General features: G+C 41.1%; 1 protein-coding gene across 9 annotated transcripts in view; it reads right to left on the reverse strand.

Annotated features, from left to right (window-relative positions):
- Nucleotides 1-14,666, reverse strand: part of RAPGEF2 (Rap guanine nucleotide exchange factor 2) — a 232,461-nt gene that overhangs the window by 15,653 nt on the left and 202,142 nt on the right. For 8 of the 9 annotated variants that reach the window (XM_089525591.1, XM_089525587.1, XM_089525589.1 and 5 more), the window contains 6 exons: nucleotides 12,202-12,442; nucleotides 11,010-11,393; nucleotides 8,480-8,691; nucleotides 8,247-8,370; nucleotides 5,456-5,479; nucleotides 4,189-4,412 (listed from right to left, as the gene is read on the reverse strand). In XM_089525591.1, the coding sequence (XP_089381717.1) occupies nucleotides 4,189-4,412; nucleotides 5,456-5,479; nucleotides 8,247-8,370; nucleotides 8,480-8,691; nucleotides 11,010-11,393; nucleotides 12,202-12,442 (1,209 nt within the window). The remainder of the gene's footprint in view (nucleotides 1-4,188; nucleotides 4,413-5,455; nucleotides 5,480-8,246; nucleotides 8,371-8,479; nucleotides 8,692-11,009; nucleotides 11,394-12,201; nucleotides 12,443-14,666) is intronic. The other variant, XM_089525588.1, reaches the window with a different exon arrangement.

Here is a 14,666-nt window from a genome sequence, read left to right on the forward strand (position 1 = left end):
GGGAAGGAGAGCTCAATGTCAAGGGCCCTGGCCATCTTTACGACGTGCTCGCTGAATGTACGCACGTCGTCAGATGGAGACGATGGCTCAGGGTGGTGCATCCTCTGAGGGGAAGCTGACGCCGAGAGATCGTCGTCCTCAGAGGGAACATCCGATGGAGGCAGGGGTTCATCCTCAGAGTCCGTGTCCGAAGTGAGGGGTATGTCTGGGACCCTGACCTGGGACCTCGGACGAACCGGGATGGGGGCTGTCGAGGTCTTCGACTGCCGGCAGGGCGCCGAAGATGTTGTCGCGGGCGAAGGGGGAGGCCTGTCCAGCACAGAGACACTCAGGATCGACCGGGCAGACGTACCCTCCCGAGTATCCACAGGGCGAGGGTTGAGTCTGGTGAACTCCCTGATGGCCACATCCCTCGGAACGGACATAAAGTAACGGCCCGTCTCCGAGTCGAAGAACAGGTCCGGGGCTTCCTCTCTCCGGTCATCGTCACCCTCATCCTCATCCTCGGAGTGGGGGAAAGGCGGAGGCAGTTCCCCACGAGGGGAGCCGGTGGTGATGTCCTCCACATCGTGAACGAAGTCCACGGTGGGCTGAACCGGCGTGTCTGGAACCGGGACCGGCTGTACCTCAGAAGCGGGTTCCGGGATGGAGGGAGCTGCAGGAGCGCGGGCCTTCTTCGAAGGGGAGTGCTTCTTGTCCTTCGCCTTGGAAGGCAAGTCCGTCCCGGCGTGGTCTTTCGGCCGTTCGGACTTCTTAGGCACAGGGTCCCGCTCAGCTTCCTTCCGGTGTCGCTTCTTTCCCGATCTCGGGGTCTCGGCTGGGTCTTCCGGAGGAAAGAAGGGGTTCTCCGGGAGGTCCAGGAGGACAGCGGCGGCTCCTGATGAGGAGGGCCTTGGAGGCTTAGCCTTATCGAGGGGCTGAGCTCTCGTCGCTCCCAAAGGCGAAGCCGGCTCCCTCGGCTTGGAGGCGTGTCGAGATGACTTGGACGCCTTGGAGGACGAAGGCGAAGCGAGCCGGACCTCCGTCTCCGTCCATTCCCTCGCGTGGGAGCCCTCCGGAGATGGTTTCCTTCCGGATTTTGGCTTGGGCTCAGGACCCTCAGTCCCTGAGGTTTTCTGGGGGGCGCTTGGAGGGTTCGTCGGTGGCACTGGGCGGTTTCGAGCCACGGGCCACATCGGAGGTGGTGGGAACCACTGTCCCGGCCGGGACAGACACCACGCTGGACACGCTGGCCCTGACGGATGTCACACTGGACACGCTGGCCCTGGAGGATGAAGCGGGTGGCGTGGAAGGCGGGACAGATGCCAGGCGGGAACCTCCCTCCTGTACCTTGCCCAGGGCAATCGCAGAGGTGAGCCGGGACTCACGATTTTTCCGGGCTTGAGATGAGAGGGACTTGCAGAGCAGGCAAGCCTTGGCATCGTGGTCCTTGCCCAAGCACAGGAGACAGGAGGAGTGCGGGTCCTGGACGGGCACCTTGCCCCCGCAAACGTCGCACTTCTTGAAGGGTGCAGGCATCCTTCCAAAGCGTCACGTTGAGAGGAGAATCCAAAACGAGGTCAATCAAGCTGAGAAGTCCAAAGTTACCGGGGCGGGAGAAAGAGAATGGTCAAGAGACGGTCCGAGGTCAAAAGCGAAAGTGATTCCAAGCAAGCAAGAGCGAGCGAAAGTTCCTTGAAGCAGCTTGCGCGGCGGAAAAAAGGAACTGGGGAAAGAGCGGGAAGGCAGGGGCCTTATAACGGGTGGGCGGAGTTACCGCCAAAAAGTTTCTATATGTTGCAAAGTAAACTTTGCCCAGTGATTCCAGTAGGTTCCGAGCAGCACTGCGCAGGCGCAGTGAAACCCATTTGTATGATTCGCAGAGACCATGAAGAAGAAGTCATTAATTCATGTTGCACAAAATAATTTAAAAAAACCCATGAAACACAAGGAGAATAAACCAGCTGTATTATATTTTCCTTCTTATGATGTAATTACAGTTGCCTAACCTGTTCAATGGGTTTGCCATCTGCAGACTGGAGCATCCATAGATGGCTCTGGCCCATTCTCTCCAATGGTGGTGTATGCACACATTTTACCACCATTGGGAAGAATGGAAGTTGAGGTTCTGTTATCCATGGAAGGATTCAGGATGGAATCCCTATGGATACGAAGAAGTGACTATAGTTTTCTAGCCATAAAAAAGGCTTAATTTAAAAGCTACATTTGTCTTAATAATGTTTATGCATTATATCTTTAACTAATAAAATAAATAATTTATAACATATTTTAGGGCATTTGTGTCCCTTTTCCATTCTACCAATCTACAAACGTGATCACAGAATCACCCAACATGATATGTTATGAAATGCAAGTAAAACAAAGACTGCAGCAAGAGTTTGGACCCAATCTATCAATTATACCTGCTGACGTGTTCCTTTTCCATTTTAATTTTTTCCCTTTTCTTTTCACTTCTGGTTATGTTGATTTGTTTTTAATGTGTATTGTCATAAATAAATAAATAAATAAATAAATAGTCTGTTACCCCTCAAACAAATCCTTTAGATTTTGCTCTACTATGCACATTAAGGAATTAATTTTGATAGAATATGATAAAGTTAGCTTGATGCCCCAAACATTTTTGTGCATGTTTAAAACCAATAGGCAAGCTTTGGCTGTTTTTGGTTCACTTGGCCATATTTAGTGTGAAAGAAATTTCAAAGGTTGTAGATGATACCATTCAAACATTTGTTTAATTCAAATTGTAATCTAAAATTATCATCAACCTGAGGTATGCTGAATGAATATCCTAGCAATGTATAAATAACATTAAGAAAAGGGTCTCTTCTTAATCACATTGTTCAGTGTTACCAAATTAATTACATCATTACAAAATGAACTGAACTAGTTACTACCAAAGTAGTTATTTCATATATGATGCACACCATAAAACAACAGGTATCCTATGTTAGTGCCAGACCTTAAACCCTCTGGTGAGTAAAGTTATAAATGTATTTAAAATATATTAAGAGCTCATCTATAACAACTCCAGTGTTTCTGATGATTCCTAAGTGTATGTAAGATTGATGCCTTAGTCTCTCTCGATACTAAAATATTTAGGAAAGGATGGACATAATGTTTACCCTGAACAATTGCTCTCCCTTTCCCTTCATATGAGGCCTGTCAACTGTTCAGGAAGTTTTAGGTACTTTTAAGTTTTTAACAAGAACAAAAGTCTTGCCTCCTCTCAGTTATTTAAAGGCTACCTATGCAGATTCGTAGGGTGGAAGCTATCATGCTGATGACAATCTGTGGCTGAACAGAGCGAAACAAGATGGTTGGCTGTCAAATTTACCCATTTTAAACAGATGAAAGGTATACTGAGCATTTGGCTATATCATATATCTTTCTTTGTATCAAGGAAAACTTCTCATCTGATAACTCGCTTATCAATTAAGAACAATTTGGAGAGATTGGCCATGAACAGGTCATACTGTTCTATACAACTAGAACCCACCCATACCTAATACTGATCTAATCATAAAGCTGTCAAATATGTTTCGGTAAGTTAAAATGAGAACTATGGGGCTATACAGACCGGTACTTTGTGCTGGTCTGTGGGTGGGGTGAGGGCTGAATGTCCGCATGCTCCAACCCTAATTATGCTGCCGATGTGCCATTTTGGTGTGCATCCTTCTAGACAGCGCATGACATGATGATGCACGTCTGGCGCATGCCCAAACGGTGAAGGGGCATCATCATGGTGCGCCGGCACATCTGTGATGCTCCTTCCAGGGAGCATGAAGAAGCCGCTTTTCGCAGTTTCTTTTTGCTGCCTCCAGGTACCAGATTGGTGCCACTGCATGTGGTTGCTGTGGCACCAATCCGGGGCAAAAAGGGACAGCTGCATATTGTCCATCTGTATAGCCACATAGTCACTATTTCAGACCAAATTCGCCTACAATAGTGATCACAATGTGGTGTTCCTATACTTCTTAAGTAAGAAGAAAAGTAAGTTAAATGCCTTCTTGTAGAAGCACTGCCCCTGGAAGCTTTGTCAAAAGATGTATAATGAATTTAAACCTATGGCTAACACAGTACTTTTCTCTGTACTCAAACAGTACCTAAAGACAAGCATAAGCAAATGCTCTGGTTGCAATTCTATTCTTCTCTATACTGATATACCTAAATGAAAGGAAAAATCCTCACATGTATTGCTGGCTGGTTCACATTGCAGAGAGAGGGCCTGAAGGCTCTCTTCATCCATCTCCAGGTCTAAATTAGAGAGATACTGCTTGACTTTACGAGCCATCTGGGCATCTTCATATAACTTTTTGGCATTGAGGAAGGAACTGCGTCGAACCCGCTTTTTGTGTCCACCTGTTTGTGCAACATCTAATACTGCTGCATTTGTACTGCCTTGACTGAGAGACCTGGAGTGAAAGAAGACAAAACGATTGTGTAACTTCACTCATCACCACATCCTCCAGCAAATTTTGAAACATGCAAAGGTCTGCATGAATGTCAATCTATAGCCAAAGCTTACATGCCTCATTCAAGTAAGTCATACAGCTAAAATAGAGAAAAGGATAAAATCAAGAACACTCTCAAGCTCAGTTGTAATGATATGTATGTTACCATTAACGTATGTCCTTGAGACCTACACTGCACAAAATATGAAAAGAATTTATCTCTGAAAAAATGGTAAAGCCTAGTCTGTCCAACAGTCAACTGAGTATCTGAAAGGGAGGAGCATTAATGCTGGTCATGTAGAACCCAAGTGTTCCCAACCAGCCCTCAAAGAATTTAAAAATCAGCTATTCTCAAAACATGGCAGAAAATGTTCTTTGTATATTTTTGATACCTCTATTAAAATACTAATTCCACTTATAAGATACCAAAAGTCTTTTTTTTATCCTCATCCACCTCCCCCAGATAAACAGGCCTTCTTGTTAACTCTATTATTCAATGAGAAAACAGCATGCAAATCTGAATGTTTTTATGTATGGGAGATATTTTGCTTCTAATTTGTTAACAGCAAAAATGAAGGCTGGTTTGTAGAAAGAAAATTTAGTTAGTTGAGCTGTAAAAAACATTGTAATTAAATCTGTAATACAAATAGATTTGGATGGTTCTATTAGTTTATGTGACAGGTATAAATTTATATCTAATTTTTAGCTGAACCATCATCATGCAATTCCATTTGCTTACTTCTTCTCATGACTGGTTCATACAAGTCAAAGGCTGAGAGATCAAACCAAGTAATCTAGTAGCTTGCATTTCTGTAAGGTTTCACAGCTCTTGGTTTTATGACTTCAAGCAAAAGCAGAACTGAGATTAAATATGATGCAAGTACAAAAGGGTTAACAAAAGGGAGAAATGCCAGGACATCAGAAAATTAAGGGAAACAAGTAGGATACAATGCAGATATTCAGAAAAGAATGGAGGTCTGCATGTGTTCTCTCCAACCACTTACCCCAGACTCCTCCACTTCTTCTTCCTGCAAGTGAGAACCATGAGTATTGAAGCGTGGGTTTAAAGAAGAGACAGAGAAAGATTATGAGCTCAGAAGGAAAAGATCAGACTTTGGGACAAGCAGTACCAGAATTCCCAGAATAGCCTTCTCTCAGTCAGCACAGTATAGGGCACTAAAACATTAGGATTAAAGCTTATTTCTAAAATTTGGAATGTTCTGCTCTCTGGTCTTCCTATAATATACAACCATTTTAAAAAATTATTCAATCAGTGTCCACTCTCTACATAGCATATCGAATGGAATATTTAATTTTTTAATTGATTTAATGCAAATTGTATTTATAACTATCTTCACTTAGTAAGAATGAAACTAGCAAGGAATTAAATGTTTATTAATTCTGTCCCCTTCCATAAACTTTAAACAACATAAAGTATCCAAGAGATACCCATTCTACTTGTAGCATCTCAGCTAGACAAGGACATTTGACATGTTTCTCCCCCCCCCCCCCCCACACACAAATATATATGGTTTAAGACACAAATAGAGCTTCTGTTCTTAATTTTGTTGCATTTTAAACTACTTTCAACACTACAACACCTCCTTATAATCTGTCTTGTTTGTCAGAGAAGAGTGCCCAGCTGTGCAACATTGGTCATAAATGTCATGAGCATCTCAAAGGCTGCATCCACACTGCAGAAATAATCCAGATTGGCACTTTAACTGCCATGGCTTAATGCTTTGGAATTCTGGGATTTATAGTTTTGTGAGACAGTTAACCTTCTCTGTTAAAGAGTTCTGATGTTACAACGAAGTATAAATCCTGTAATTCCATAGCACTCAGCCATTGCAACTGAAGTAGACTCAACCTGGATTATTTCTGCACTGTGAATGAAGTCTAAGCAACACTGCAAAAACTTCTCCACTTCCTTCCTACCTTTCCTGAGGGGTAGACTAGTGGCAAAAGTTTTCCTGGAGAGCTTTCACAATCTTCAGAAGGCAATATCGAACTTAGCGATAGCAACAGCATGTACGTACATTTCTATACCGCTTAACAATGAACTCAGCACTCTCTAAGCATTTTACAATCTGAAAATTAATTTCCCCCAACAAACTGGGGATTTTACCAAGCTATGAAAGGATGGAAGGCTGAGTCAACCCTGGAGTCTTTGGGATCAAACTCACAACCTTGTGGCTGAAGTACTGACATTTAACCACTGCACCATCAGGGCTCCCTTACTTTCCCTATGCCCTTTCTGCTTGGAGCACCAAATATAGTAAGAGGAGTTTTCATGGCCCTTTACAGATGAACATAGAATCATAGAGCTGGAAGAGACCGCAAGGGCCATCCAGTCCAACCCCCTGCCATGCAGGAAATCCAGATCAAAGCATCCCTGACAGATGGCCATCCAGCCTCCGTTTGAAGACCTCCAAGGAGGGAGACTCCACTACACTCCGAGGGAGTGTGTTCCACTGTCGAGCAGCCCTTACTGTCAGGAAGTTCCTCCTAATGTTGAGGTGGAATCTCTTTTCCTGCAGCTTGCATCCATTGCTCCGGGTCCTAGTCTCTGGAGCAGCAGAAAACAAGCTTTCTCCCTCCTCAATATGACATCCTTTGTTGTTAAATTTGCTAGACAGTAGCAATACTTCCTCCATGATGAATATATTTATTGTAGTCTCTTATCTTTTATTAACTTAAAACTGAAACATGTGAAGCAATGGTTGTATTCCAGAGACATGTTACTACTATTCACTGGGGTTATAAAAAGTCTTCTGAAACAATTCTCAAACAGCTTTTGAACTTGTGGATATTTTTAAAAACAACATAGTGATAATTGATTTGGGTCAATGCTGAAACCCAAATAAATCTGGGTACAAGGATGTCACATGTGTATACTTTTGGATGGTGTGTAATCGAAACAAAGTTTATGTGTGTAGAACAAGTTGTGTGTTAGCAGTGTATCGGTATGCAGAGATTACACAAATATTTGACCGAAAATCTTGCATAAAATAATACAGTCCACTTATTGAGTCCATGTTAGTTTCTTGTGCCATATGGCTCAATGAAAATAATAATAATAATAATAATAATAATAATAATAATAATAAGAAGAAGAAGAAGAAGAAGAAGAGGAAGAACAAGGTCATGGCAAAAATGAAACTGAGGCATATGTGTCTATACATCTAGAAGGACTAGGTTCTGTGTTTTTTTTAATTATTATTGCAAAAAGCTCATTGGCCATGTCAGCTAGGAGACCCAATGTAAAAATCAAGATGATAAAGGGCAGATAGAACCCTATATACTGACATTGCTGAAAATATTAGGAGGAACTTCCTGACAGTAAGGGCTGTTCGACAGTGGAACACACTCCCTCGAAGTGTAGCGGAGTCTCCTTTCTTAGAGGTCTTCAAACAGAGGCTGGATGGCCATCTATCGGGGATGCTTTGACTGTGATTTCCTGCATGGCAGGGGGTTGGACTGGATGGCCCTTGTGGTCTCTTCCAACTCTACGATTCTATGATTCTATGATTCTATTTCAGAATGACATATCTGAAAATATTGGACCACTGTTAAATAACATGCAGTCAGCTGTCTGGGGAAATGATGACAACCAATTATTTTTTCTGATTCTACACATACATTTTTTTAATGCAAAGTCCTTATCATGTCAACATCAATAACAGATTACAGAGCAAATTATCTGTTACAGAATAAATCATTTGATTAGGATTATATCATAATTACATTTTATTATGTATTTCGTATGTTTTTCTGTTGGTTAAAACTACTTACCGAGTCCTGAACATTAAAGCAGGATCCATGTTAACAGAAGCCATTCGACCTACATGGCGGATCTCTTTTGCAATCATTCGCAGTTTCTCAAAATTGACTAAACCTTCTACTTTTGAGTCATTTCCTAAATTGGCAAAAGAATTATAGGCAATAACTAGAGTATTCTCTCCTTAACAGCAATAATTTAAAAAGAAATAGGGAGGGGGCAAGATCCCAAAATCTTTTGCACTTACCTTCATGAAGAAATGTAAGGTCTTTTTTTATTACAGGGAACAGCGGAATAATTGGAGGCTGTAGGTTTTGGCTATTCAAGATATTGCGGTATTTTGCCATGTTCCTAGATGGATCAAACAAATCTTGGAGATCTTGAAATAATTTTTCATATTTGCTTGGAAGTTTTTCCCAAGTGGTACGCAGTCTTGCAACTGGAGCTAAGTTCAGGCCACTAAAGAATGAATTTAAAGGATTTAAAGATTATTAAAGATGAGTTTAAAAGTGATATAGTATTCATTCAGAACAAAATGTACACACAGCATCCCAAACATGCACTATCACACAGTTCTGTGAAATAAGAACAAAAATACCAGTTGGCTGAAACCTAGGCACTAGTAAATAAAATCTCTGCTGTCCAAAAAAACTAGAAAAAAAGTATCTTAAAACACAGATTTTGTATGAGCTGCATGTTTGAACAGTCTATCTAAACTGAGGAGTGAACAAAAGATTATGTTAGCAGTGACATGGTATTCCTCTCTTACCAAAGAACTCTCAGATATACTACAACATTGCCTTCCAAACAGCATTGTGGCAATAGACACTTTTATAAACAAGGGCCATTTTGGGCATAAAGATGTGGCAATGATCATCAGTAAGCATTTGTTACTGCCAGATGAAAGAACTGTAATGAGTGGCACAGTAAAGTCTATTCAGAAACTGCAGCTGTAAAATGCTATGAGTCATTCCCTTAGTATACTAGCAATGGGAGCATGTCATTACCAGAAATTTAGAAGAGACATTGACTAGCTATGCTCATTTAGATGCCGTAGTGATATTGATTATAAAAGCCCTCTATTGTCCAAGTCCTAGATAACTGTCATTCAGTAACAGCCAGTATCTTCAGCTAAAATGGGCAACTAAAATACTTGAATTACACAATCCTAAAATTAATTGTTTCAGACCATCTAACAAATTATTATACGATTCTTCAACTGCCAGTTCTACCCTTCTGCAGAGATGTCTTAATTCCACTACCCTTCACAACAATTCTCAGAATTTCTTCTTCCATTAAAGGTTTTTGATCAGAGCACTGTCATACATCCCACAAATGCCCGAGACAGTTGACAAATTTGACAAAAACTTGATAAAGCTTCATCATGTGTATGAACACATGTAAATTACAATCATTTAGCCTATTGGACACAAAAGACTGGTGAAAATTGTGAGTGTCAAATACACAGAAAAAGTCAACAGCCACAGCCAGATGGCACCCCAGAATCAAAGTGTTTCGCATGCAGTTTTCTTTCTGTATTGCATCAGTTGGTTTTACTGCATCCTATTGTTATCCATAGTATAAATAAATAAATAAATAAATAAAATAAACAGAAGCACTAAAAACATTGTCAAAAAAGGAAAAGGTGGACTCTATCAGAATATTGAACACATGCTCACAATCTGAATGTTTTTTTTATGGGTTCATGTAGGGTAGTGAATGATAGGAAGGTCCAGAAGACACAACATATGGTCACTTTGCATCAATTGCTAGATACAAATACCAATCTTTCATAACCAATGTTGTTCAGTATCATGTGAAAACTATCAACAGAACAAAGTACATTTTTGCTTTATAACTGAGGCCTCCGAATACTTCACATGGTTTTATTTGCATTGAAAAATAGAACAAAATATCCATGAGACTCAGCCAACATTAAGAAATTCATCAAATAAAGTGATAAACTGTTCAAAATCAACCTTTTGCTGTTGTTGAACCACAAATTAAAAGCTGCCTTGCATCTTGTCTCACTTCAGTCAACTATGAGTTTGACTGTCAGCTTCAGCTCTGACACCCAAGAAGTGAAGTTTTCAGTTTAGCTACTAACTGGAATCTTGCACATCAACACAAAGTACTTGGATTAACAAGTAAAATTGAAAGTAACAGTTTAAAACACACATGACTATTTTTAGCTTTTCATACATATACTTAGCAACACAGAAAATGGTATAAACTCTGGGGAAACAAGGGTTAAACAAGTTATTTCTTTTCTCAGTTTACTTTTCCTAATTGGAATAATTGTACAGGTTTATTTTAGCAATAGCAGTAACAAGTACATTTCTATAACGCTTATCAGTGTACTTAAGCACTCCCTAAGCGGTTTACAAAGTGTAAGCTAATTGCCCCCAACAAGCTGGGTATTCATTTTAGCGACCTTGGAAGTCAAGCTTGAGCCCTTTTGTTATTTTAAAGGGTTTTTTCCATATGTTTACCAATAAGACATTGCTAAATGCAGGCTTGCAATAAACATTAATTTAGCTAATTAGAGGAATCTCCCAGCTTTTACAATACCCCATTTAAACAAAAATACTGTCCAAAGCCGCTACTGTGGATTGTTAGACTCATGAAACAGTACTATAACATTATACTATTAAGTCAGAAAAATAAAAACATCAACATAGCATTCTATTCATATTACCTAGTAAGTTTTCATTTTATATACTATTCCTTATTAAAACTTATGTTAAATAGTAGGAAAGAATTACAGCCTTGCTTACCTTATTATTGCAAACATGGAGTTGAAGTTCTTGCATTCCCTGCAGTGCAATGCTATCTTAATGAAGTGCTTAATTATCTTCATCCTTTTCAGTTGGTTGGTTTCTCGCAGAATCTCAGATGCTACCCAAAAGGTTTCTTGGTTTATTAATTCTTCAAACTTTTTCAAGTTAGCACAGCTAGATTTAGATTTCAGTTTAAACAAGTCATCTATATACTCCGTAGGTTCAATGTTCCGGAACAGTTCAAAGTTACGCATTGAAAGCTGGGTTGCCACCTCAACAGTACTGAGTTGCAGGAGTGAAATCTGGCTCTCCCTCAGCAATTCCTGAGCATCTTCATCTGAACATAATGTTTCTGTCTCCATATTATTTTTCAGATAATACCTGAAGAAATCAAGTTTCCCAAAAAAATAACTCATATTTTTGATAAGTAAATAGCTTACACTGACCTCATGTACCAGACTCTGTAGTAAATATCTTCATTTATAACCTGACATGGGTAATGATGTACTCTTACCCAGTGGCATCATTAGAGTTGATGTCAACTCCGTGCAGTACCCCATGGTGTCACCCACAGGCAGGCAGTCACCCCACAGCTCTGGTTGTGGGAGACATTGGCAGATGGAGGAATCCTGTCTTGGCTGCCCACCCCAGGAGCAAAGACAAGAACAGGAAAGCCACCCTGGGAATCCCCAAACTTGAAGAAAGGGGAAGAGAAAAATGCCCCTGGCAGGTAATGCCAGATGGTAAGTCCTCCCTCCTCCCCATGATCATTATGTGCAAGCCTGGGAAAATGCCCCTGGGGAGGGGTGGTGGATGGAGAAGCAGCAGTGGCATCAGGTGGGGAGGGGTGCTTATTGTCCACCTTCCCACTCCTGGCCCAGCTGCCTGGCACACTGCTGCCCAACTTGCCTTCCCTTTCCACCCCCTGCCTTGGGCTTCCTTCTGCCATGGGTGCTACCAGCACCTTCCTTTTCCACCCTCACCAGCAGCCTAGCCACATATGGATGGAGCTGTCGGGAAACAGCAGCACCCCACCAGCGGCCTCAGTGGACAGAGGCACTCTAGCTGACAGATATGATCTTGTGATGGACAGTGAGCAACCACCCCACTGGTTGTAACCTCTCTCCAATTGTGTCACCTGGTGCTTTCTGAATCCCCCGAAGCCCTCTAGTGACATTATTGCTCTTACCTTCCACTAAGCTGTATTCTATCAGCCAGCTTAGAGAGCTGATCTGGAAGCCTCCGCTGTTTGATTACACCCTCTGGAGTGACTGAGACTTCACATAAAGAATATGCATCAGCGGTAGTAGTTAAAGCAAACTCTCGGATTGCTTGAATGACCACTTCCTTTGCAGTCGTGTCCTTACTGATCATAATGTAGCGGCTTTGCTGATCTGCTTTAAAAACCCTTAGAACCTGATCTGGTAAATCTGGAAGAAAAAAACACCCCATGTTATAACAGGCAAAGACTAACAATTTTTGTTTTTCAGATAGTACAACTGCAATTGGAATGCACACACTTTTGTTGCCTTCTTCATCTTCCTGATAAATTGTTCTTGCATGGATGCTATTCACTAGCCTCCTTTTAGTACATTATAGTTTTTTTGGTCTAAGAACAGAAAACACTTCCAAGCAAGAAAAAAGTAGAATAAATGTACTGACTTTGATTAACATATCTTTATAGTCTGCTACAAACTTTCACCTAATAGGTAATGATTAGTGCAATCTACTTTGACACATACAGTGTGCCTGCATCATACGTGGACGCACCACACGCAGCTTTCAGCATACACTGAAAGCTGCGAGGGAGCCCACGGGAGTGCATGGGGCAGCACGTCCCATTAAGGCTAATGGGGCATGCGCCCATGGTGAGCACGCACCATGGCACCATGCACAAGCCCCATTATTTTTTATGCGGGGGTCCGGAACAGATCCCCCGCGTAAAAAAAGGAGCACTGTACTAAATGTATACAGATGCAGCAATAAACCATACATTACTGTTACATGAACAAGGCTTGGGTTTATCGCTCATCCCTATCCTCCTTTAATCCAGAGTCTGTTTTTATTCAGCTTTGGTTCACCAGTATATGTGTTAACTCAGACATACAGTGGGTCCTCGCCTTACGCGGGGATCCATTCCAGATCCCTCCACGTAAGGCAATTTCCGCCTATGCTCAAGCCCCATTGGAAACAATGGGGCTCGTGCACGGCGGCGCGGCGGTGGCGCGCAAGCGCCCATTCAATTGAATGGGATGCGCCGCCCCTTCCGCCCCGCGGCTTGAGCACGTATGCTCAAGCCGCGTAAAGCACACCCGCGTATAATGCGGGCACGCTGTATTATGCCTTCTTATAAGTACAGTGCACCTGCGTCATAAGCAGGCGCGCTATACACATTTCTCAGCATATTCTGAAAGCTGTAAGGGGGCACGTGGGGTGCAAGGGGCAGCACGTCCCATTGTGATTAATGGGGCGTGGTGTGCTCCCGCACCGTAACATGCATTAGCCCCATTCAGTTAAATGGGGCTTGAGCATGCGCTGTATTTGCATTATGCGGAGGAGTCCGGATCAGATCCCCCGCGTAAAGCATGGGTGGACTGTATGTTTTACTGAAACTGGAACAACCAAATTTTATACCTCTTTATGAGGTTTTTTCTCTAAGCCCCAATTACACATACATTTTATTTGTGACAACCATATATGTATTATAACCATCAAATTACAATCTTACAAAAATTATTAAAAACTTTAAAAACTTTTAAAATCATAGTTGGCTCTATAATATATAAAACAATAAACATTTAAATTAAAATTTTAAATTACAAAAATGTTTAATATTAAGCACATCTCAATGTTGCATAATCCATTCAAATTAGCATAAATATATTTCTCACAGATTCCCACATAGGCTATTGTCCTTGAAATCTGATCTAAGTTTAGCTGCTTCCACCATGAATTTGGCAATATTAAACATAACAGACTTTGCTGTACTGAATAGCAAATAAGTGATTTTTCTCCAGATCATTTCCATTGGCTACTGGTTCTAAACTTCTCTTCAGAATTTTATCCCTTGGGGTTTTATATATTCTACAATGTAGCATATAATATATGGTGTCTTCGATATCCCCAATTCCATATGTGCAAACATGCTGTTCATGGGAATCCTTTTATATTTCCCTTCAATGAAACTGGTTTTCATTGTTTGAAATTGTAGGACTATAAAAGCCATGTGAAGAAGAGGTTGAGTAATTTTTCAATAAATATTTCTCCTCTTCGAAACTAGAAGAGAACTTTTAAACTCTAGTAACATAATATCAAGCAAAGCATAATATTTTTTCATCCTTTCTTTAATAAGTTTCCTATTATGATATCTATCAAAAGATTTTAGAACTGCAGGGTCCAGACCAACTTCAAATTTGTTTCACATTCTAATAGCCATGGATTTTTATAGATAGAAACTATTTGTTCATATGCTATGTGAGTTACCAATTTATTAACTGAATACTTCAATTTCATAAAATAAAGAAATGATGCATGTAAGATAAAATAAGATATTGGAATTAATCCAACTTCTCCTCACATACAGCTGACAGGTACGCCTGGTGGAAGGCACAATATCACTCCTAAAAAATATTCTGTAAGGACTCTAATTTATTT

This window comes from Sceloporus occidentalis, unplaced genomic scaffold (assembly GCF_023333645.1).
Source record: "Sceloporus occidentalis isolate IW3139 unplaced genomic scaffold, rSceOcc1.0.p SCAF_5, whole genome shotgun sequence".
NCBI lineage: Eukaryota > Metazoa > Chordata > Lepidosauria > Squamata > Phrynosomatidae > Sceloporus > Sceloporus occidentalis.